Here is a 23,461-nt window from a genome sequence, read left to right on the forward strand (position 1 = left end):
CATCAAACTTACCAAGATTTTCTTTGCCATTATTCAATACAAAGCATTTACACCCAAATACCCTAAGGTGGTTCACACTAGGTTTTATGCCCTTATACAATTCATATGGGGTTTTCTTAAGAATTGGTTTAATTAAGGTTCTATTTAATACATAAGCTGCAGTATAGACTGCATCAGCCCAAAAATACTTAGGAAAATTAGATTCATTTAACATAGTTCTAGCTAGTTCCTCTAATGATCTGTTTTTCCTTTCAACTACACCATTTTGTTGGGGTGTCCTAGGGGCTGAAAAGGTATGTGTTATCCCATGCTTCTCACAAAACCTCTCAAATCTAGCATTCTGAATCTCTCCCCCATGATCACTTCGAATTGATTTAATGCAACAACCATTTTCATTTTGCAGAACCTTAGCTAATTTCTTAAAAGCAGTGTAAGCATCATGTTTATGTGCAAGAAATAAAGTCCATGTAAATCTAGAGTAATCATCCACAACAATTAAAGCATACAAATTTCCAGCCAAGCTAGTCCAAATAAGTCCATATGCAGTACATCCAAAGGATTTTTTGTAGAGACAATATCTTTTAAATTGAAAGATTATCTGATTTGTTTACCTTTCACATAAGCATCACAGAGCCTGTTATCCTGAAACTTAATGTTAGGTAAACCAGAAACTAAATCTTTAGATTTCAGTTTATTTAAGTGATTAGTGTGTATGTGAGCTAACCTCCTGTGCCACAGCCAAGACTCATCACTTCTAGACAGCAAACACTCATTTGAAGAGTTAGTTTCCATGATATTTAACAGATATATGTTATTCACTCTCTTACCAATAAACAACACTTTACCAGATGAATCACTTGAGATGGTGCAACCATTTGACTCAAAATTCACCTTGTATCCTTTGTCACAAAGCTGACTTATGCTGAGAAGACTATGCTTGAGTCCTTCTACATACAACACATTCTCAATAGTGGTTGAGTTCCCTGTTCCAACAGTGCCTCTGCCTAAAATTCTTCCTCGGTTATTGTCACCATAGGTTACATATCCTTCTGCTTTGAGCTTCAAGCTAGTGAATTTTGTAAGATCTCCAGTTATATGCTTGGAACAGCCACGGTCCAAGTACCACTGATTTTTCTTGCTGCCAATCTGCAAAACAGAATAAAAATGATACAAATGGTACCCTTTTCAGTATAGGGTTCAACACAGATTAAAACCTTCTCTTTGGTAGCCATTTTGCTAAATTCTTAGGAACAAGATGCTTTCTTGCAATGCAAGACCTAGAGGTATGACCAGATTTCATGCAGTAAAAACATGTTACATGAGATGCCATTTTGCCACTGTTAAAAGCTGAAAAACCTGATTTTGCTGGAACAAAAAAACTTGAAAGCTTTTTGACATTGGTTACATTTCCAGGGGTATAACCAAAACCATTTTTATTGAAAACAACATTTTGTGATCCAAGGAGAGACTCAAGGTTCTCTCTTCCCTTGGTGAAATTGGAAAGGGTTTTTAGCAAATACTCCACTTGTTTTTCCAATTTTTTGCAGTTTTCACAAGTTTTAATAGAGGCATGCAAGCATGTTAGTTCAAGGCTTACCAAATCTGTTTTGGTCTTATACAATTCTTCCTCAAGTGTTTTTACTTTAGGTGCAAGCACATTATTTACCTTTTGCAGCTTATTGCATATTACAGCTAGCCTATTTGCTTCATCATGTGTTTCCTTGAAAGTAGCAAGCAATTGATCATAGTTATTTGAATCCACAGAAAAATCACTTACTGAATCAGAGATTGACTCCTCATCCTTCATCATGAAGCACAGATTGTTTTCCTCATCTTCAGTTGAAGAGCTGCTGGTTGAAGATACTTCATTTTCTTCCCATGAGATGTAAGCTCTTCTTCCCTTACTCCTTTCAACTTTCTTGCTGGCAGATTTATCCCTTGATTGATTGTTTGGACAATCTGTTTTGATGTGCCCTGTTTTGCCACAACCAAAGCAAGTATAGTTAGAGGAATTTGAATCATTAGGTTTAGGATACCTTCCTTTTTGCTGGTTCTTATCTCTGTTTTTCTTCTTCAGAAATTTGCTGAATCTTTTTGTAAGAAGACTGATTGTTTCAGCATCTTCTTTTTCCTCCTTGATCTCATTCTGTTCACTTGCTTTCAGTGCAATACCTTTGGGTTTTCTCTCTGTTGTTTCCTGCTTTTTGAGTCTCTTGAGCTCTAGCTCATGCTCCATTAGCTTTCCAAAGAGTGCAGCAATTCCCAGTTTTGACAGATCACGGCTTTCAGATATGGCAGTCACCTTTGGTTGTCAGCTTTTGTCGAGGCACTTCAATATCTTTATGTTGAGTTCCTCTCTGTCAAATTCTTTTTCCAAACCAGTAAGGTGATTCACAATATGAGTGAACCTTTTATGCACATCAGCAATGCTCTCCTCGGGTTGCATTTTAAACAATTCATATTCTTGGATGAGAGAATGTTTTCTTGACCTCTTCACATCTTCAGTACCCTCATGAGTGACTTCTAAGACTTCTCATATCTCCTTAGCTGACTTACATTGGGATATCCTGAAGAACTCATCCATTGTTAATGCAGAGGTTATGATGTTCTTGGCCACAAGATCATGTTGAGCCTTCCTCCTTTCGGTCTCATTCCATTCAGATCTTGGCTTTACCACTTCTTCATCCTTGACAACCTGCATTGGCACATAGGGTTCATGGACCACAGCTTCCCAGATTAATGCATCAATAGATTCCATGAAAATTCGCATTCTAATTTTCCAAAATGCATAATTCATTCCATTGAACATAGGTGGTCTATTAACAGCAGATCCCTCAGCAAAAAGCACTTTAAACTCAGACATTATTACAAACAAACTTGATTAAAATACAAGTCCTAGCTCTTGATACCAATTGTTTGGTTTAATAATGCCAAAGTTCAAGAGGGGGGTGAATTGATCTTTTAGATGTTTCTCGCAGAATCAGTATTTATCACAGTGTACAGAAAATAAATCGATTTATTTGAAATTGAACAAATTTATTTTGGCACTGTTTGTGTTTGAAAAACGTTTATACAGTCAAGTTAATCACAGGATTATGCAGATCGATTTTCCAGATTCACACACACTGATATAATGAAGAAAAACAATGAATCACAAAACAACAAGCTTCAATTTTAATCCAGTGATTGAGGTTCAATTGATAGCTTGACAATTACTTGAGTGACCTATCATAATCAATCTGTTTCAGTGGCTTTTTAATAGGTTATTTATGTTCTTCTTAAAATCAAACAGTTTTCTAGAAATTAAGAACAGTATGAACCGAGCCCAGAAAGAACATATTTATTATTGATTGAACAGATTTATTTCTTGACAGTTTAACAGTTATGCAGAAATTTAAGTGCAGAGATTAAGGGAGAATGAACACAAGGAAATTATACTGGTTCACTCAACTGAGCTACATCCAGTCTTCACCTAAACCAAGGTGAAATTCACTAAATCACAATTCAAGCAAACACAAATCCCACTGTTCTTGAACCCTACAAAAACTTTGGTACACTTGCCGAAAACCCTATTTCAGCACACACACTCTTCAAGAAACCCTATCAAGAAGAGTGTACAACCAAACTTTTACAAGAAAAGAAATGTGAAACGACTACACCTGATTGAGGATGCAGAAATCTGCCTTAAACCAGTAGAACAGATTGCTAGAACAGTAGCAGCACCTCTCACCAAGCTTTTGGAACCAAACAAGAACAAGCACTTTGTGATTTTCGAAATCTTTTGAGAACAGATGCTAATTCCTTGTAAATCCTCAATTCTCTAATGCAAAACTTGTTTTTACAAATGTATGATTGATTGTTAAACTCATAAACAAGTTTTCATTTTATAGAAAACCAACTTATAACCGACTTTTGAAAAACAGTTAAAGCTGTTATAAAATAAACAGATTAAAAATAAAATGAACAGATTTATTTTCAAAAACAGTTAGAGAATTTGTTATGTGAGGAGACTTAGTCAGCCATTCTGGTGCAGGGACAAAACTGAAAACCGTTTAAGATAGCCATGGCACCAGAGTCAAAAAGAATCTATTCATTTACAGATGAACAAATTTATTTTTCAAAACGAAAACAGAGAAAGCTTAACTATTTAAAACACAGTCGTTTTGAAAGGTAAAAGACTTAGTCAAAATACTTGATGCATAAAATCTAATTTTCACAAGACTTAGCCAAGGCATCAGTTTAAAAATGAATCTGTTTATTTAGAAAAGAACAGATTTATTTTTATGCAGTAAACGTGTTTTTTGTGAAACATGTGAAAAACAGTTTAAAAAACCTTATGCTTGTTCTTATCACATGGCCAGTGGTTAGGAGGTGAGTTACTCAGCAAAAAGCCCACTCTTAAACAACCTCTAAATACTACCTAAGACATTCTTAAAGCAAAAGGAAATATACAAGAATTGTACATAAAAATCTTCATCAAACACATGTCTTGAAGGGGCAACAACCATCTTCAACAGTCCCAGCGGTGGACTGATTTTCATGGTATGCTTTTTTATTATCCCTCTCCTCGGCCGACCTAAATTTTTTACTTATGTATCTTTTTTAATGTAGGTGTCATGACTAGAGAAACTCCTCAGGAAGTCGACGTGCTGACCACCTTCCGTAACAAGGCTACCGGTAAAGACAGAGGGAGTTTGGAGATAGTTGCAGCTACCAACCCCTCTACTGCTAGGATGACCGATTCTTCAAGCGCTTCCAAGGAGAAGAAGAGGAAGAGGAGAGATACCGCCTCCACCACTCGGTCTCCCCATAGTACGTCGAGACGACCCCCTCCACTACTCCATCATCGACCGGGCCCTTTCCTACCGCTATCGCTGCCCATCCCTTGGTACTCCTTGGAGGAGACTCCAAGTTCTCTACGGGCGTCCAAGTGGGGCTAACGCCAAACGAGAATAATCTCTTCTCTTTGGTACCTGAGACGAGCTACTCTTGATTGCCATTGAAATGTAGTCCCGAGGGCTTATACTGACCCGGCTAGCCGTTGATACCCGCAATGAGAAGGTTGAAGAAATATCCCAGCTAGAGCATGAGCTGGCCAAGGCCTTGAGTTCTCTTAAGTCATCGCTGGAAGCAGTGTCAACTTTTGAGTCGCGGATGGCCAAGGCTGAGGCTGATCTCAAGCTGGCCAATATGAGGTGCATCGAGGTCGTGGAGAGGGAGGAGAAAGAGAAGAGGAGGGTGGTCGAGCTGGAAAAGGCCATGGAAGAGCTGAAGGGTAAATAGTCGACACTGGATATCGAAAAAGTATCGTTGGAGAGTGAACTCGATAAACAACAAGATAACATTTTGCTGATGTTGGGCGAAACCTTCAACTAGGCCATTCGGCAAGCCCACCTGCTTTACAAGGGTTCACCTTTGGAAGGTGCCTTCGACGTCACCAAGGACATTTTTGAAGGCCAAATGGTGAACTTTGCTGAGTTGGTTGCCCTTCAGAGTTCGGCGCCGAGGACTGATGCTGAAGACGAAGACCATTAGGTTTTAGTCTTTGATGTATTTTGTTTCCTTGGGGTTGGGGTGTGATCTCCTCCTTTTCCTTTTAATTCAATATACCAGTCATTCCTCTTCATTCATGTTTCTAAAAATGAACAAGTAATAATAATTGAATTTTACCGAGTATACAATATTGTCGTTCGGTTGGATTACCAGTATATATAATTCCTTTGTTGCTTTAGTTGAGTCTCGGGAGGGATTACCGGTTAAGGTAAGCGTCCTTAGCCGAACTGATTCTTTGAATCTCGGGAGGGATTATCGGTTAAGGTAAGCGTCCTTGGCCGAAATGATTCTTCGAGTCATGGGAGGGATTATCGGTTAAGGTAAGCATCCTTGGCCGAACCGAGTCTTTAGGTATTGAGAGGGATTGCCTATTAAGGTAAGCATCCTTGGCTGAATCGAGTGTTGTGATAGTGTAAATTTAAATTGTATTTTAGATATACAAATTGAAAAGAAGCTATCAGAAAATGACCTTGGTCGTAGGGCCATGACCATATGATGCATGGCCACGTTCGGACTCAGATTCCGGATGTTCAGGGTCACCTTACTAAACCTTTCCATGAACAGCCTAAGAGATTCTCCCTTCTCCTGGCGAATGTTGACCAGGATGATAGAAGTCAGGTGGTGCAGTCGACTAGTGTCAAACTGTGTCCCATTCTTGGACACCAGGGTCTCGAAGCAGTCAATGAAGTTTGGAGGAAGCCTCGTAAACTAGCTCAAGGCTCCTCCCTTCAGCGAGCTGGGGAACACTCGACATAGGATTGCGTTGTTTGAGGTGTATAAACTCATGTCCGTGGTGTACGTGTCCACGTGTTCATCCGAATTGGTTGTCCCGTTGTAGCAGTCTATGTTTAAGCCTTTCCACACAATCGACAATTTTGCTCCCATCACGTAGTCAGTGAATGGGTGTCTACGAGATATGTCCAGGGCGCTGGGGTCCGACCTATTCAAATATGACTCGCCCTCGGCCTCCTGGATATGAGTTGGCTTCGGCTCCTCAACAGTCTTAGTGTCGGTGGGGGTGGTGAGGGACTTCCCAGGTGGGTTGCCCGGTTTGCCAAATGGACCTTCTCTGCCAACTTCATCTTCATCTCCTCATTCTCCCTCCGGAGAGCAAGAATCTCCTCCTCATTCTTTCGCTTCATCTTAGCCATCTCTCTCTACAGAGACATCAACAATGTCATATGCTCAACATATGCATCCTCTCGTTAACCATGCTTCTTGTCGACACCACCACCTTCTTCCTCCTTTCAAATTCTCTAGCTCCACGGTGGACGCCAATTGTTCTCGAACAGGGTTCGAGCCAAGAGAAAGATTCAACTCCTCCTCGGTAGGGGTCTACTCTTCCCTCCTTCCTCTCGAATGAGCTCCTTTTGCACCTCTCACTCCTCCACACCTCGTCTTCGTGAACTCCGAGCTCGAATGATACTTGCAAAAGACACTCCAACGCTCAAGTAAGACTTCGATACTCGACACTCAGTGTATTTAGTACTAGATGACAACGCACCTGATTCTTGGATTATGTGCTTATTTATATAATTATTGTGGGCCATTTGTTATTGGGTCTGATTAAAGATTTAATCTATAATTAAGGATACACTATTTAATGCTTAATCTTTGATTAATGTCGTTAGCTCTTCGCTTGGATGTAATGGTTTCAGTCAATTTTAACTGGATGCTGAACTTCGAACAGTGATCATACGGACCCGACACTACAAAAATAAAATGAAATTTTAAAATAAAATTGGAATTTCAAAAGTCTTCATTGGATAAATTCAGAATACAAAATACATTATGGAAAAAGGTTTCTGAAAACTAAAATCTAAAAATATATTTTTAAAAGAATTATAAAATCAAAAATTTAAAATATATTTCAAAAAATTATTCCATATCGAAAACTGAAATCTGGAAATATATTCTAGAATATCAAATATGAAATACATTTTGACCTGTACGCCTATTTAAAAATTAAAAAAAAACATTTATATTGTTTTATGTCACTGACAGATGTTACTTCAAATTTATTGAGTGCACATAATCAAAAGCCTAGAAACTCTAACCCTATAAAAAGACAGAAAAATGAAACAGAACCTCACAAAATATAAATGCAACTAATTAAGAGAGTTTAAACCCCTTCCTCAATCAATGATTTGCGACATTCCATATTATTCAATAGTTTCATCATCATTATGATCAAATCGATTTCAGTGGGTTTAATATCAAACAAGCTTATAAAATTTTTATCCACAACTTCGTTCTATCCTCTTGAAAGATTTCGCATTATCACACAAAAATTGAATGGTTATGTTTATTTTTAATAAATATAATTAAAATACCAAACCCTAAAATATATGCAGAAAATCCATGTACACAGAAGGCATAGTCATCGTTTTCTTTGCATGAGATGAAGTGATTGATGAGTTGCTCTCAAAGAGATGCTTCAAAAAGGACACCATGTCACCACATATCTCCTTTCTTCACCACAAAAGCTATTGTATGTTCCAATGGTCTTCCATCCACCACGTAGCTTAGTTTCCAGCTCTATAACCACACATTGTTATTTATGAAATTATTTATTAAGAGTTTCACATTATTTAAGGTTAAAAATAATTTAAATACTTTTTTTTTTAATTTTTCAAAATGTCTTTTAAAATTAAAATTAAAAATAATTTAAATATTTTTTTTTTTAACTTTAAAAAAAATATTTTTAATAACAAAACTGTAATAAAATTTGACTTTCAAAATAAATAATACTCTAACAATATTTTATTCAAAATGTCTAGTAACAAAATTGTAATAAAATTTTGAATCTAAAATAAACAATACTTTACCAATATTTTATATAAGATATTGACCTTGATGATATTATCTGATATAAGAATATTATTAAAAAATAATTAATTTTTTAATAAAATATACACATCACAGTAAAAGTAAATTTGATGAAAAAATGAGACTTGAAAATTAATAAATTTAAGAAAATAACCTAAACCAATAATACATTTGATATCCTTGGTAGTAATTGGGAGGTCCCCACAATGACAGACAACAGCTAAATTATTGTAGTGTTTTCACTTTTTTTGTTTTTTTTTTCAACAATCACTCTGCTGCACAAATATAGAGTTTCTGTTTCACTTTCCTCTTACAAATAATTTTTTTTTTAAATAAAAAATTTCTTTAATAAAATATAAGCAAAATACAAAATGTTGAAATATTAATATTTAATAAAGTGTAAGTGGACAATGTAAAAACTCCATTTTCCTTTTGCAATTGCATCCACAAAAGCTCCATATATCTCTTTCTCTCTTCTTTTCCTTGGCATATAACAGCAGTTAGAGTAGTGTGAGATTCCCACCTCCAAGTGCAAAAGAAAAGGGAGAAAAATGGGGGTGTTAAGGGCTGCAATTGGGGATGCAATTTTGACATCAATGTGGGTTTTCATCATCTCAACTTTGAGGATTGCTTCAACTGAGTTAGCACTTTTCCTTAGCCTCCAACCCATCTCAATTGCAGGCCTCTTCATCACTACCATCCTCAACACCCTCTATGTCCTCACCATAAGCTTCATTGGAAGAGTCTTAGGTGGTGCCAGCTTCAACCCGTCAACCACTGTTTCATTCTACACTGCAGGTCTGAGACCTGACTCATCTCTTGCATCAATGGCTGTTAGGTTCCCTGCTCAGGCAGTTGGTGCGGCTGCAGGAGCCAAGGCTCTTCTTCTGGTAATGCCATCTGAGTACAAGCACATGCTGAAAGGTCCATTCTTGAAGGTGGACCTGCACACTGGTGCTATTGCTGAGGGGTTGTTGACCTTCACTCATAACATGGCTATCCTCTTTGTGATGCTGAGGGGTCCCAAAAACCCTTTTTTGAAGGTGTATTTGCTTTCTGTGGCTACTGCTGCTTTGGTTATCCCTGGTTCTGGCTTCACTGGACCTTCCATGAACCCTGCCAATGCCTTTGGATGGGCCTTTATCAACAACAAGCACAACACTTGGGAGCAGTTTTATGTCTATTGGATATGCCCTTTCATAGGGGCTTCCTCAGCTGCTTTCATCTACCGTTCTGTCTTCATGTCACCAATCAAGCAAAAGAAGGCTTGAAATAATGCATTTTCATTTTAAGTAGGACTTATCTACAAGTTTCGTCACTTGTATTATATCATATTCTATGAATTGAATTCAAGTACATTATAAATTTGGTTATTTTTAACTCAGTTTTTATTATAAAAAAAATTGTTGAGAGTTTAAATGTCTTTAGTTTTTATGTAAATACTATGTCGCTTAATTTTGTCTTTGACATGATGATGTGATTGATATTTTTAATTCGCATTGTTTTCCTCAAATTTCCTCTGTTATTAGTTAGCTTTTGAAGAGAACGAGTGAATTTGTCATGAGTCCACTATGTTAGATTCTAAACGTGAGTTTGGTTCTAGCTTGAGTAGGAATGAATCCAAAAGTAACATATAAAAGAGAAATATTTAATATTTTAATATTTATTGTCTTAATGTTTTTCCTTGACATTTACTTGTTTTTCTTATCTCTCTTTACTTTGCAATAACTTCACATGTCCAAGAAATTCAAAATAAAAAATAACTTTTATCAGTGTATTTAATGAGGCAAATAAATAAAATGAATAGGACAAATGGTAATTCAACTAGGCATGTTTCTGATTTTTTTTTATTTATTTGTAAACATACATGTGAATGAAATAAACTAATAATCTGTTGTATAGTTACACACAATTGTTAAAAGTTTTATATGTCCTAAATATTTTATTATAATTTAAAAATTGTAAGTATTTTTAAAATAATTACAAATATTATATATTAATTTAGTTTTTAAAATAGTAACTAATCACTGCAAAAAATAATTACATTTATTTACAACAAAAATTTGTAGATAATAAAAAATATCTATAGATTACCGCTATCTAATATGAAAAATATAATTCCATATTTTGTCTACGGATATTAATAATACAATGATTATTATTTATGGTTATGTTATTATTATTAATATTAAAAAATTATTTTTATTTTCAATAGTAACAATAATAATATTATTATTATTGTTATTATTACTATTATTATTATTAATAATAATATTATTACTAACATTAATGTTATTTTTTTATTATTAATATATTAATAATAATAATAATATCATAATATTAATAATGTTAATAATAAAAATAATGATATTGATAATAATATTAATATTAGAAATAATAATAATAATTTTCATAATATTAATACCAATATTATTATTGTTAATAATAATAATATTAATATGGATGTTAAATCGTTTTTTTTAAATGGTGGTTAGAAGAAAATTTAAATAAATCAACCTTAAGGATTTATAGAACTAGTAAAAGAAAAGAAAGTATGACAACTTGTTAATATTTTGAATGGCTTTAAAATAAACACCAAAGCAATTATATGAAAAATTTGATGAAGGTACTCTTTTTTGTGATTTCCAATCATATAGTTTTCAAAGTTACTAGCGAAAATTTTAATGAAAAAAGAAGACACTTAAGAGTGTAAAATAAATCTATTACAAATTTAATTTTTTTCGTAATGTTATTTTTCTTTATTTTGTTAGGTAAGAAAGAAACATTGGAGATCATAACACATCAATAAGTACTTGAGTTGTCCGAAGAGTAAGACTAAAGTCCATCAACTAGTTATAGAACAATAGATTCCTAAATTCAAATGAATAGTAATCCCATGAATGGACTTCCATTAATAAAATTAAAGTTGTTGTTTACTAAAATATATAATTTTATTTTGAATAATTTTTGTGTCTCATTTATGATAATATATACTTTAAATTGTGGAATTAATAAAGTTTATGTATGTGATGGTGAGTTAATAACAATCATATAAATATTCAACTAATGAATGTGATGGTGGAATTATAATGGTGAGAATGAAAAAAATCTTCAAGTTTATTTTTATCAGCAAAGAATAAATAAATTAAAATGAACATTTCATGGGCGTTCCAATCCTTATACAAACATAAAATAAATCTACTGCCTAACTTACAATCCATAAATCATTACAAACCAGTTGAGAATTAAATAAGACAAGGCTTCCTAATGACTATTAATGCAAATCATTCAACAAATTCTACATAAATTCATCACTAAATACCCTTTCAAAACCTTACACTAACAAACCCAAATACCTTTCCTAAAGATCCAAGACAACCAACAACTATACTGTCATACTATTATCCTGCAAAACAAAGGCTAATAACTTCTCCTTCATCTGCATAAACTGCCCATAGAGCCTAATCAATCCTTCAATATTCTTTCTAGAGGAGCATTATGGGAACAAGAGGATAATGAACAAGCAATGCAGTGGCTCAAGTGTTATCAGCAACCAATATTCAGATCTTCCTAAACTAGCAGTACGGTTTCTTTGACCTTATGTGATTTAACTCTCACTACTACAAAAAAGTGTTTCAACGATGGTTAAAAAGAACATTTGAAGACGATTCTACAACCGTCTTTAATGTGAGCGTCGTTATAAATCAACATCTTATAACGACGATTCATGAATCGTTGTTATAAATCATATTTACGATACTTGTACAAAACTGTCACTATAGTAGCAAATAAGCAGCGAAAAAAAAACTTGAATTTCAAAGACGATTCCAGAAGAATCGTCGTTATAAATTGTATTTATTTTAAAGACTGTTTTTTTAAAGACGGTTTGGATTTAAACCGTCGTTAAAAATGTATTTTTTTAAAGAAATTTTTGTATTATTATATATATGCTCTAACCCTGCATAAAATATTAAATTTCTAGACCAATAATGCATATAATATCATAATTTAAATATGAAAGACTACATACAATAAATTAAGTACATATAACATTCTACAAAAAGTTCTGCAATATATGAAAATGTTTTATGTCATTCTAATCATTCATCTATCCTAAGGTGTTATACATGGTTACAAAATATTTTGACCATGTTGTCTTGACATGCTCCAATGATTTCGAATCTAGCGGTTGTGGATCATTGAAAAACTGTGACATTTAAATTTTTTTTAATCAATGCATGAATAATAAACTCCAAATTTTAAAGTGTTTTTGTATTGAGGTATTACTTGATCTCAACCTCTATCCATTTCAGCTCGCATTAGTCAACATTCACTGCATAACATAGTAACCACACTCATAATTTCCAGATTGTTTATTGCACTGCAAGTCAAAATAAATGTTATTAAATGAATGAATGAGACACATTAAAGTGAGTGAACAAATATGCCTTAAATACCTTAAGGTGCATCCAAGTGAGTTTTTTTTTGCATTTGTACTTCCCCTCCCACTCAACATGTTATATTCAGAATAAGCACTAAAATAATAAGATTTCATGTTAGAACACATAACATTATGTAATGTATAATTAATAATAAATGTTAAATGAAGTTGTCGTACTTATCTATAATGTGTTTAAAATAGTTAGGAGGTTTCTTATGCAAGGAGCAAAACCATGCAACGGTATGATCTTGATTAGATATGTTTAATAGTTGTCAATGATGCCTATATAACAAATCGGTTAGTTTCTCTTATTTCAATAATTTAGTATAACTTTTTTAATGAATATGGAATTACTCATGGATATACGGAGCAATATAAATTCGTTTTCCTCCATTCTTTAAGGCAGTGGTGATATATGTTTGTGTTTCTCTCTTTTTGTTACCAAGTGATTGAAGGAGTTGAGGGTCTAAAAGCCCATATGTATCTTGTTTCCCCTCATTGAAGCATAATCCACAAATGTACCTAAATTTCAAAAGTTATTACTAATATATATAATAAATAAAAAAATATAAATATTTTAATAATTAAACTTATATGATCCATAATTGCAGAGCTGTTATGTTAATCTCCTGATTTCCGGATGCAAGGTCCAACAAATCAGACATGTGAAAGTACAACCGTACATCACTATGCCATCCACAAACATTGGCATCCCATGGAACCTCTACGAAGATTGTAACAACTTCCACCAATGCTGCTACAAGATCATCAATGGAGAATTTTTTATTATTTTTTGCATGTGTGAACCAATGCTTGCTATGTGATGAGGGTCCAAAGTATGAGTGAATTCCCTCCCCAAATCCAACAACACGAACACGTCCAGGGTGTTCAGGTTGTTTGATAACAACATTAATAATATCCTGGTGGCCATATGGATTAAAAGTTCCTTGCGTTGTTTGCTCAACAAGAGAATCCTACAACACATGGAAATAATTTTTCAAACTTCAACACACATGTTGAATTTAAAATGACACATACAGAAGATATTTCTTACAATTTGTTCAATTATTCATTGTCATTCCTTAAAAGTCCATGTCCTTGATTGCTTTAGATGGGCATTCTTCAATTTCTCATGTCGGGATGGTGGTGATGGAGGTTTCAAAGAATTTACATTATTCCCTTCCTCAATATAAGCAGAATGTGCTTTAATCTTTTGTTCAACCAAGTTCTACTCTAACTTCTTATAACCACCACGGGACAATAAGTGTAGGGTCTCATTATGTGCCTAATTGGATTGTGCTTTCTTCCGAACATCCTATCATCAACATTCAAAAGTTAATAGCACGTTAATATAAACTACATATAAATAAAATAAGTGATATTAACCTGTCATTTCTCAGTTTCTTGGATCTTTACAAACTGCTGCCAAGTTTCTTCATCAAGGCATGCATATTTTGTACAAAAATATTCTCCTTTCCTTGCACCATATATATAAGTTGTTGTCAATTTTGATTTAAACTGACGAAACTTTACACCCAATGAAGATAGAATCTTCACTTTCAACGTTTCCACATTCGGGATATCGTAATGTGTCTACATTCCACATGTGGGGTAATTAGTTCACAATAAACTTCAGATTGAACAAAGTAGAAACAAACTTTAGATTGAACAAAGTAAAAACAATTACATACCAGAATATCTTGCCAAATCATGTTTCTCTCGTGCTCGATGAAGTTATCCCAAGAATCAATTAAGATAGAAATTCTTTCGTGAGCAACTACTCCGAGATAACTACTAAAATTTTGTGAATTTGGCCCATTGGCGACACAAGTGTTGACATCAATAATCAATGGCATTTTTTGACCTTTATTTATCTTCATACACATAGTCTTTAATCTAGTAGGTCCTCTACTAGTTCTTGAACGAGGAACTTCATCATTAGTCATGTTCCTGTTATAAAAAAAATGTGATAAGCATTAAGAATGTGAAACATAATAAAAATGATATAATGTAAAACTAAACTTAAAACACATGCACATACAAATATAAATTCCTTTGTCATGATCATTTTGAGTTTCATGTACAACATTAGCAACATTCTCGTACTCTTTATTGATCTTCGTTCTTGTAAGTGATTCAATCTCACAAATGTCATTATTTGGTTCTTCATCTTCTCGGTCATTATGTTGTTTTTTCCATGTAGCACAACAAACCAATTTTTAGACGTAGGATCTTGGATATAGAAACTTGGGAAGCTTGATATGCCATTATGAATGATTTGTCATGATAACCTATCTTTCGAAAGTCAACCAAAGTCAATCCTAATTCATCAACTTTGACACGAGTCTTATTGTCAACCCACTTGCATTTGAAAACAGGTACAATAAACTTAGTATAATTAACTTCCCAAATCTCTACTATGACACCATAATAAGGCATTGATCCCACAACAGGATTTTAATATTTTGAAGTTGAAAACTTCATGGACTCTGCCTCCAAAGTGACTATACTATTTTGCATTGTACTCTTATTATCTCGAGACTTTGTGTAAAACAAACAACAATTTACATCATAGCCAGAACAACATAAAACATAAAACATTAGACCGTTGGCAAGCTATGTTAATGTTTCAAATGCGAATGGATCATTCATGATTTGTTACTTAAACCAAACATGAAAGTTTTGTTACTCAATTAACACCCATTTTTCTGATTTCCTTGGATTCTTATATTTGACAATGTCTTTGTGTGTATCTAAGTATGGCAACACCTCATCAATGTTATTCATGATATACAAATGTGCTTGCAGAGCCTTTTCTCTAGATTTGCTTATGACATGTACACCTTTTGTAGATTTACTTATCAATCTACGAGAGTGCCAACATTTTTCAGGAACTCCTATAGATTTGGCTTTTGACAAGTACTCAGAACAAAACTCAATAGATTCTTCTCAAATGTTTCTTTCAATAATGGAAGCTTCCGGACGACATTGATTCTTCATATATCTCTTCAAAATCTTCACGTATTGTTCAAATGGATACATCCATCGCATATAAACTGGCACACACAATTTAATTTCTCTTACAAGATGAACAACCAAATGTACCATGATATCAAAAAATGATGGAGGAAAAAACATCTCTAGTTGACATAAAATAACAATAATTTCTTCATCAAGTTCATCCTACTTATAAGAGTCAATCTCTTTACTACATATTGAATTGAAAAATGAACATAGTTGAGTGATTGTATGACTAACATGTTTTGGTAAGATTCCACGAATAGCCACTGGTAGTAATTGTTGCATTAGAACGTGACAATCATGACACTTCAAGCCAATTATTTTCAAATCATTCATAGATACAATGTTGATCAAGTGTGATCCAGTGCTTTGAAGAATCCAAATCCAAGGTGTTTGATGAAAGACTGGTGTTGTTGTTGTGTTTGGGTGGGATCTGGGTAGAATAAAGTGTGATCCACTCCTTTGTTGAATCTAAAACTGATGTGAATTAAAACCTTTTTGAAATTAAGTGTTTTTCCAACTAAGTGAAGAAAAACCTATTGTTTTGTCGAATCAACCGGTTGTTTTACTCTTAGGAGTTTTTGAAAAAGGTTGAAAGGTGTTTGGTTTGGTTGACTTAACTGTCAAGCCAAAACAATCGGTTGTTTCGTGATTTCAACTGATTGTTTCTTTGAAAATCCTAACAGAATTCAGTTTTTGAATGGTGAATCTGTTTTAAATGTTTTCTAATTAAATACACTCCTTCATTAAATGCTTTGACCAATCTTTGGAAAATAAATTGTTTGTTTATGTTTTCAAATAAAAGAAAGAAATAGTTTTGCGAAATTCAGTTTTGACATATTTGATTCTAAGATTTCAAGATTCACCTCAAGCTTTGGATTTTCAAGAGAGAGTGGAATAGAATTGCAATTATATTCAATTTAGATTGTACTGTGATTAGGTGTAATCCTTTCAAAACCTACTGTATTTCTGGTGTTGTGTTGCCAAGGAGTATTGTGTGTTCTTGAGGTGTTCAAGATCAATACTCTTGGTGTGGTTTACCAAAGGTAGTGTGTTTCTTTAAGGGTTCAAGGTCACTACTTTGGTGGTTTGTGTTTTGTAATCTAGTTTGATTGCTTAGTGGATTACCCAGTGGTATTTTGGGGACTAGATGTAGCTCTTGGCTTAAGAGTGAACCAGTATAAGCTGTTTGTGTGATTCTCTCTTACCCTGAACTCTTTTTAGTTCTGTTTTAAGCTTAACTGATATAAACAACCGATTGTTTCGAAGAAACAACCGATTCTTTTTCTGTGTATTGCTGCATAACTGCTTGAGTTCTTGGCTAACTTGATTCCTGTTCTGGTTTTATACAAAGAATTTCATTAAACCTGAAAAAGTTTTCAAAAACCCCTTTTAAACAATTCACTCCCCCTCTTGTTTAAGGCCATATATTCTAACATACAAGACTCTTAACATTTGAAGAGTAGCCTTGTGGTACCTTAACACCTTTAAGACATTCACAAAAACTTATTTTCTCTTTCTTCGACGAAGTGTAGCACACTACAGGCAAGTATGTACGTTTACCAACTTCTCGCAGTGCCAATTCCTCTCGTGTATTCATCTCAATCAAATCCAGACATGCATTAAAACCATCCTTTGTTTTGCCTTTAATATTGAGAAATGTTCCTATTAAACTCTCACAAACATTCTTTTCTACGTGCATTACATTTATACAGTGTCTTACATCTATACAGTGTTTGAAATCAATACGGAAGATGAAAAAAGATTTATCTCTTCTTCCATATTTCAGTCACAATTTTCTTCTTCTTCATTTTTTTCCTAAAGTCACATTAACATTTTTTATCTCTTCATAAATTTGAAGGCCACTTAAGGGAGTGTCACAAATGTCATGTTCTTCGTATTCGTTGAAAGCTTTTTACAATCTACGATACGAGTGGTATTTCGTTAGAAATCTATGATGCCCAAGATACATGATATTTCTTCCATGTTTACTACTCATATGATGTCTTGTCTTCACATATTGGACATGCTTTATGACCTTTGACACTATAACCTGACAAGTTCCCATATGCAGGAAAGTCATTGATAGTACAAAATAACATTGGATGCAATTGAAAAGATTCATTCTTAAACACGTCAAACACATCAACCCCTTCATTTCCACAATAATTGAAATCTTCAATCAATGGATTAAGATAAACATCTATGTCATTTCCAAGTGGTTTTGGACCAGAGATCATCATAGATAATGTTCTCGCTTGCTGACCTGGATCAGGTCTTGGTGGTGGATTCTAAGCTAACTTTTCTTTTCTATTGTTCCTACTTTGAGATGCTTGAAATCCGCAGTGAGGGGAGCTCCACCTGTTGACAAGACTCCGACGATCAAGTCAGTGAGAGCATATAATTATGAGTATAGTGAGTAGTGCATGGAATGACACTTACCTTTGTTCAGGGTTTTGAGGCCTTTTTATAGCACTCGTAGATTCTCCCTTTAGGAATTAAACCATAAAGATATTCTGTTATATATCCTTTTTATTTTAAGGGTGTTGGCAAAGCATTATCTCTATCTATTTATTTTCATCGAATTTAGAGTAAATAGTTGTTCCTAAACTGATTCAGTTATTTAATCAGTTGTTTTAATATATTTCGCTAGCCATTTGAGTCGACTACTTAACAAATCATTGGGCTTATTATTATTTTAGGTTGAGTTAAGTATTTACCCTCTTACACCAATTGGGCCAGAACAATGTACATAAGTGCTCGGGTCGGGCCTCGAGCACGTTCGACTAGTACACAACTTCCCAGCCTTGAGTCGAGAATAGTGATGTGTATACATGTCCTATGATCAATGGTTAAGAAAAGGTTTCGTTTCAAGCTCTTTTCTCATATTTCTTAAAAACCCTCTTATTTCCCTATTGTTCTTTTTTCACTAAGAGTCGGAGAGAAAAGAAAGAAAAAAAACCTTTCCTTTACGGCATCGTGCTTCTCTGCGAACCACCGTGAACCAGGTACACTCTTCCGTTCCTACTCTTTAAATAGTAGCACTTATATTTTGGCTTTTTGTATCAGGCTACCTTATGTGCTGTTTGGTTTGCCTCGTATGGGTGCCAATGCTAAACTGTTTCTTTCGTATTTGTATTTTTTTTCTCTATTTTAGCCTTTTTAGAGATGGGTTACGCCTCTGCTTACCCTTGGGCCAAAAGAGAATTGCTTAAGGAAACCTCTGTTTATACAACTCATTTAAAAATTAGAGAGTTGAGGGAATTAGGGGGATCTAAGCAAAAAAGATGAAAACTTAGTGAAAGTAATAGCATGTAGAGAGGGCAAATTGATATGTTGTGATGAGTCAAGCAAAAAGGATGAAAACTTAGTGAAAGTAGTAATATGTAGAGAGGGCGAACCAATATGTTGTGATGAGTCATCGGACTTCGATGGGCCTTTCTATTTCTTCTATACCACATTTTTTACCAAAGTCCTGTTGCGTCTCCCTCTCTCAATTTTTGAAAAAGAGTTATTGAACAAGCTTAAGGTGGCTCCAAAAAAACTAGGCGTTTATCCAAGGTTTTGTCATGTTGTGTTCCTAGCTCGACATTTCATCGACTCTGGAAGTATTCTTTTATTTTTTCTAGTTTAAACACTCTGGTCGGTAGCTATAGGCCTCTTTGAATGGTGTTCCCGATAGAGGTTTGCTCACCCTCTTCAATCATCCTACAAGAATTTTAAATGCCGATTTATAAAGGTTCATGCCTTGTTCGAAAACATGTATCTGCTAGATGGTTTTCCCCTATATTGGTCGCCCAACCCTCGCTTCCAGAGTGCTCGACATCTCGAAGACTTGTCCCCAAAGGAGTAGGGTATTTGCAAATTCCTGGAGAACCTTAAGGTTATTTTTGACACAACAATGATTTTGACGAGAGAATACCTATCGGGTTATCTCAAGGCTTATATTGGTATACACTCTTTATACCTTCAACTTTTGAATAATGTTTAGAATTTTATGTTTTGACACTATCTTTTTTGTTTGTTTTGTAGAGAAACATGCTTTCCTCAATAAGTAAGATCGAGCTAGCCGAATGTGCAAGACAGATGAGAGCGACCAAGGATACCTTAGTATCGAAGGAGGTTGCCCCAACTAGTGTTGTTCATGTTCAATCCGAACAAAAGAAACACACTACTTCCGGGCTAGATTTCAAGACAAAGAGATCGAAAGCTCCAATCCTTTCCGAACACACACACACTTGGATAGTAGAGATCTTACCCAGGATGCTCTGACAATCCAATAGTGTGAAGTCGTAGGAAGTTCAAAAGGAAAGAGTTTGTAGGATCCGAGCTTTGACATCTTGGCCCACAATAGATCATATTTCTTGTTGGAAGACGATATGGCAAGGCTGAAGATTTATGATAAAGACCGACTTCAACGCAATGCTGAAAACGTTCTTGGTCAAGCTACTGCACTAGTGTGCCTGACCAACGTCAAGGCAGAGGAGCGAAAGAAAACTGAAAGCAAGAAGGCTCAACAAATTGTTGAACTCCAGAAAGAGAATGAGCGCCTCAAAGCCGAGATCATTGATGTCGATCATTTACACTCAAAGTTGGCCTTCAAAACCCAATAAGAACTTGTTCTGGCCAAGGAGAAAAATCGATTTGGCTAATAAAGTTCATATTTTGGGGAAGAAAATGGGACATTGGGAAAATGAGATGGCTTGTAAAGAAACTGAGTTCTTGAGTAACACCCTAAAAGATAATGTGACCCATTTTTACATCGTCGGCTTCGAGGCCGCCATGGAACAAGCTACCTTCGTTCATCCCTCAATAGATTTTTTTGAGTTGAGCTCTACAAATCGGTACTCGATAGGGAGCTTGTTGGGGAATCTTAGTTATTTTCATTAATTCCCAATTTTATGAACAATGTGTATATTTGACATTTGGACCTGGACAATACTTGAGGTCTTAACCATTTGGTGTATTTTAAGCTTATGACTTCCTTTAGTTATGCCCTTTAATATGTCGTCAATTTTGCCTATAAACATATAAATGAATGTGATGTTCTAAAAACTTACAAAGTAAATTTGCTTAAGCACTAAGCATAGCACGACTAAGAAAATTATAAATTGTTGATCTGAATTTGGATGGAGTGCCCAAGATAATGGGGATGTCTCTTAGTAACAAGTTAAGTCATCGTTGGGTTACCCCTCTAGGGTCAACCAAGTTGCTTGGTGTTTCAGCGTTGCTTGTCTTTCACTATTAGCCAATTTGATGTGTAGATAATAATATTATCGAATTAGCCCGACCTCAAGGTTCCACTAACATGATATGTTGAAGACTATGTCACTGATTTAGTCTGACCTTAGGGTTCAACTAAATGATGTGTATAGTAGATACGTTACCGGATTAACCCTACCTTAAGGTTTCACTAAAATGATACATTGAAGACCACGTCACTGACTTAGTCTGACCTTAGGGTTCGGCTAAACGATGTGTATAGTAGATACGTTACTTGATTAGCCCTACCTTATGGTTCCGCTAAAACAATATGTTGGAGACAACGTCATCGAGTTAGTCCAACTTTAGGGTTTGGCTAAAGGATGTGTATAGTAGATACATTATCGGATTAGTCCTACCTTATGGTTCCACTAAAATGATATGTTGGAGACGACGTCATTGAGTTAGGCTGACCTTAGGGTTCGGCTAAATGATGTGTATAGTAGATATGTTACTGAATTAGTCGTACCTTATGGTTATGCTAAAATAATATGTTGGAGACGACGTCACCGAGTTAGACTAACCTTAGCGTTCGGCTAAACGATGTGTATAGTAGATACATTACCGGATTAGCCCTACCTTATGGTTCCGCTAAAACGATATATAAAGTGTTATTTTATATGTATAAAAAAAGTAATTAAGGGTAATTTTGATTTTTTATCGTTACTATGTGAAATTTTTGTAAACTTTCGTTCCTATTCTTCGCATGGCACAGGGGATTCATTTTATCCCTCTCCCCCAAATCAACGCTTTTCCATCTTCTTAAATCATTAGAAACAAACCAAAACATTCATTGCATTTCAATCCGAGTGAATAGTGTTCACTCGGATCCAAACAGAGCCTTAGGGAAAAAAAGAGTATCGCCAGAAAAAAGGGAAAGTAAAATGTCTGACTTAACAAAGGTTATAAATTCTTTAAGAGTAGAACTTGAGGTTTGCCGCATTCCATGTTTGCGAGATTACTCCTTTGTCGAGAATTTTCAGTCGATATGCTTCGTTGCCCAAAACTTCTATGATCCTGTAAAGTATAAAAGTTTGGTATTGTACTGCCTTTTACTAGCGAGCTATGATAGGACATCGACATAATCATTCGTCATTCTCGACGCATGAGTTATGACAAATTTGTCAAAGTGTTTGATCTTTGTTGTATATATCTCCTTTTTTTTTTCTTTTGTCATAGATTTAAAATCGAATTATACACTATGAATAATAATGTTTGTTGGAACAATGATTGTAGACCATTAACTAGTACACTAGGTAAGTTCCCAGGAAAGAGAGGTGGGTCAACAATGAACGCGCTTAAATACCAAGTCTTTCCTTGCCAGAACTTTCCTATACATGTACTTTTACACTACTACGCTCTATATCCAGTAACAAGAATATTTTCTCTCATGTGAGAGATCATGGTAATAATGAAGCAACATCTCAATATCTACTAGAACAATGATTGTAGATCGTGAACTAGTACACTAGGTAAGTTCCCAAGAAAGAGAGGTGGGTCACCAACTGACGCGCTTAAATACCAAGTCTTTTCTTGCCAGAACTTTCCTAGACAAGTACTTTTACACTACTACGCTCTATATCCTGTAACAAGAATAATTTCTCTCATGTGAGAGATCATGATAATGATGATGATGAAGCGACATCTCAGTTTCTATTGAGTACCATAAAAATTATGGTTTGAGAAAAGTGAAATAATAGAAGAAATATTATACCATGATAACTGATACAACCAAAGCAACCAACAAATGACTAAGGACACATCAAGCACCCCACAAAAAGGCCAGTCATCTTAATATACAAAGTCGGGCCCCACCAAACCTCGAGAAAGCATCAGCGGAAGAAGAAGTTATAAACCAGAATATCATAAGTTCTTTCTTCTAGTCTTTTCCACAAGAGAAAAGTTATGTAAATAAATTGGGCTCACTTTAGGGGTCCAAATAGCAAATATAGGCTAGAATAAGCTACCATTAGCATAATAGGGGGTGTGGGTAGCATTTTAGCTTGTTCCTAACCCTTTTGGAAGGCATTTGACCTAATTTCTAGAAGGACAAGCCTAGGATGCGGGTTTGACTTAATCAAACCCTAAGGCTGCACATTTTTCCCTTTTCCCATCCTACCCTTTTAACTTGTTCTCCAAGGCTTCTTCACCTATAAATAGGAGGCCTATAGTGTATTTGACAAGTTGAAATTAATAAAAGAAGAGTTACTCTGCACAAATATTGTGTGAGCTTGAGTGAGTGTTATCTCCTCGTTTTTGGTCTTATCTTGATGAGAATGAAGCTCTCAAGTGACAGGCTCCCACTTAAATTCCTAAAATCTCAATCCTACAAGTAAAGTGTCACACCAAAAAGGA

At 34.8% G+C, this 23,461-nt stretch overlaps 1 protein-coding gene across 1 annotated transcript; it reads left to right on the forward strand.

The window, feature by feature from the left end:
- The first annotated feature begins 8,725 nt into the window (after positions 1-8,725).
- Positions 8,726-9,762, forward strand: LOC137825071 (aquaporin SIP1-2-like). The gene has a single exon (XM_068630749.1). The coding sequence runs from the start codon at positions 8,934-8,936 to the stop codon at positions 9,651-9,653; it is 720 nt and encodes a 239-aa protein (XP_068486850.1). The 5' UTR covers positions 8,726-8,933; the 3' UTR covers positions 9,654-9,762.
- The last annotated feature ends 13,699 nt before the right edge of the window (positions 9,763-23,461 follow it).

The sequence above is a fragment of the Phaseolus vulgaris genome, chromosome 11 (assembly GCF_000499845.2).
Source record: "Phaseolus vulgaris cultivar G19833 chromosome 11, P. vulgaris v2.0, whole genome shotgun sequence".
In the NCBI taxonomy this organism is placed as follows: domain Eukaryota; kingdom Viridiplantae; phylum Streptophyta; class Magnoliopsida; order Fabales; family Fabaceae; genus Phaseolus; species Phaseolus vulgaris.

Coding starts and splice junctions, on each gene's coding strand:
- LOC137825071 (XM_068630749.1), top strand. CDS start 8,934: ATGGGGGTGTTAAGGGCTGCAATTGGGGATGCAATTTTGACATCAATG.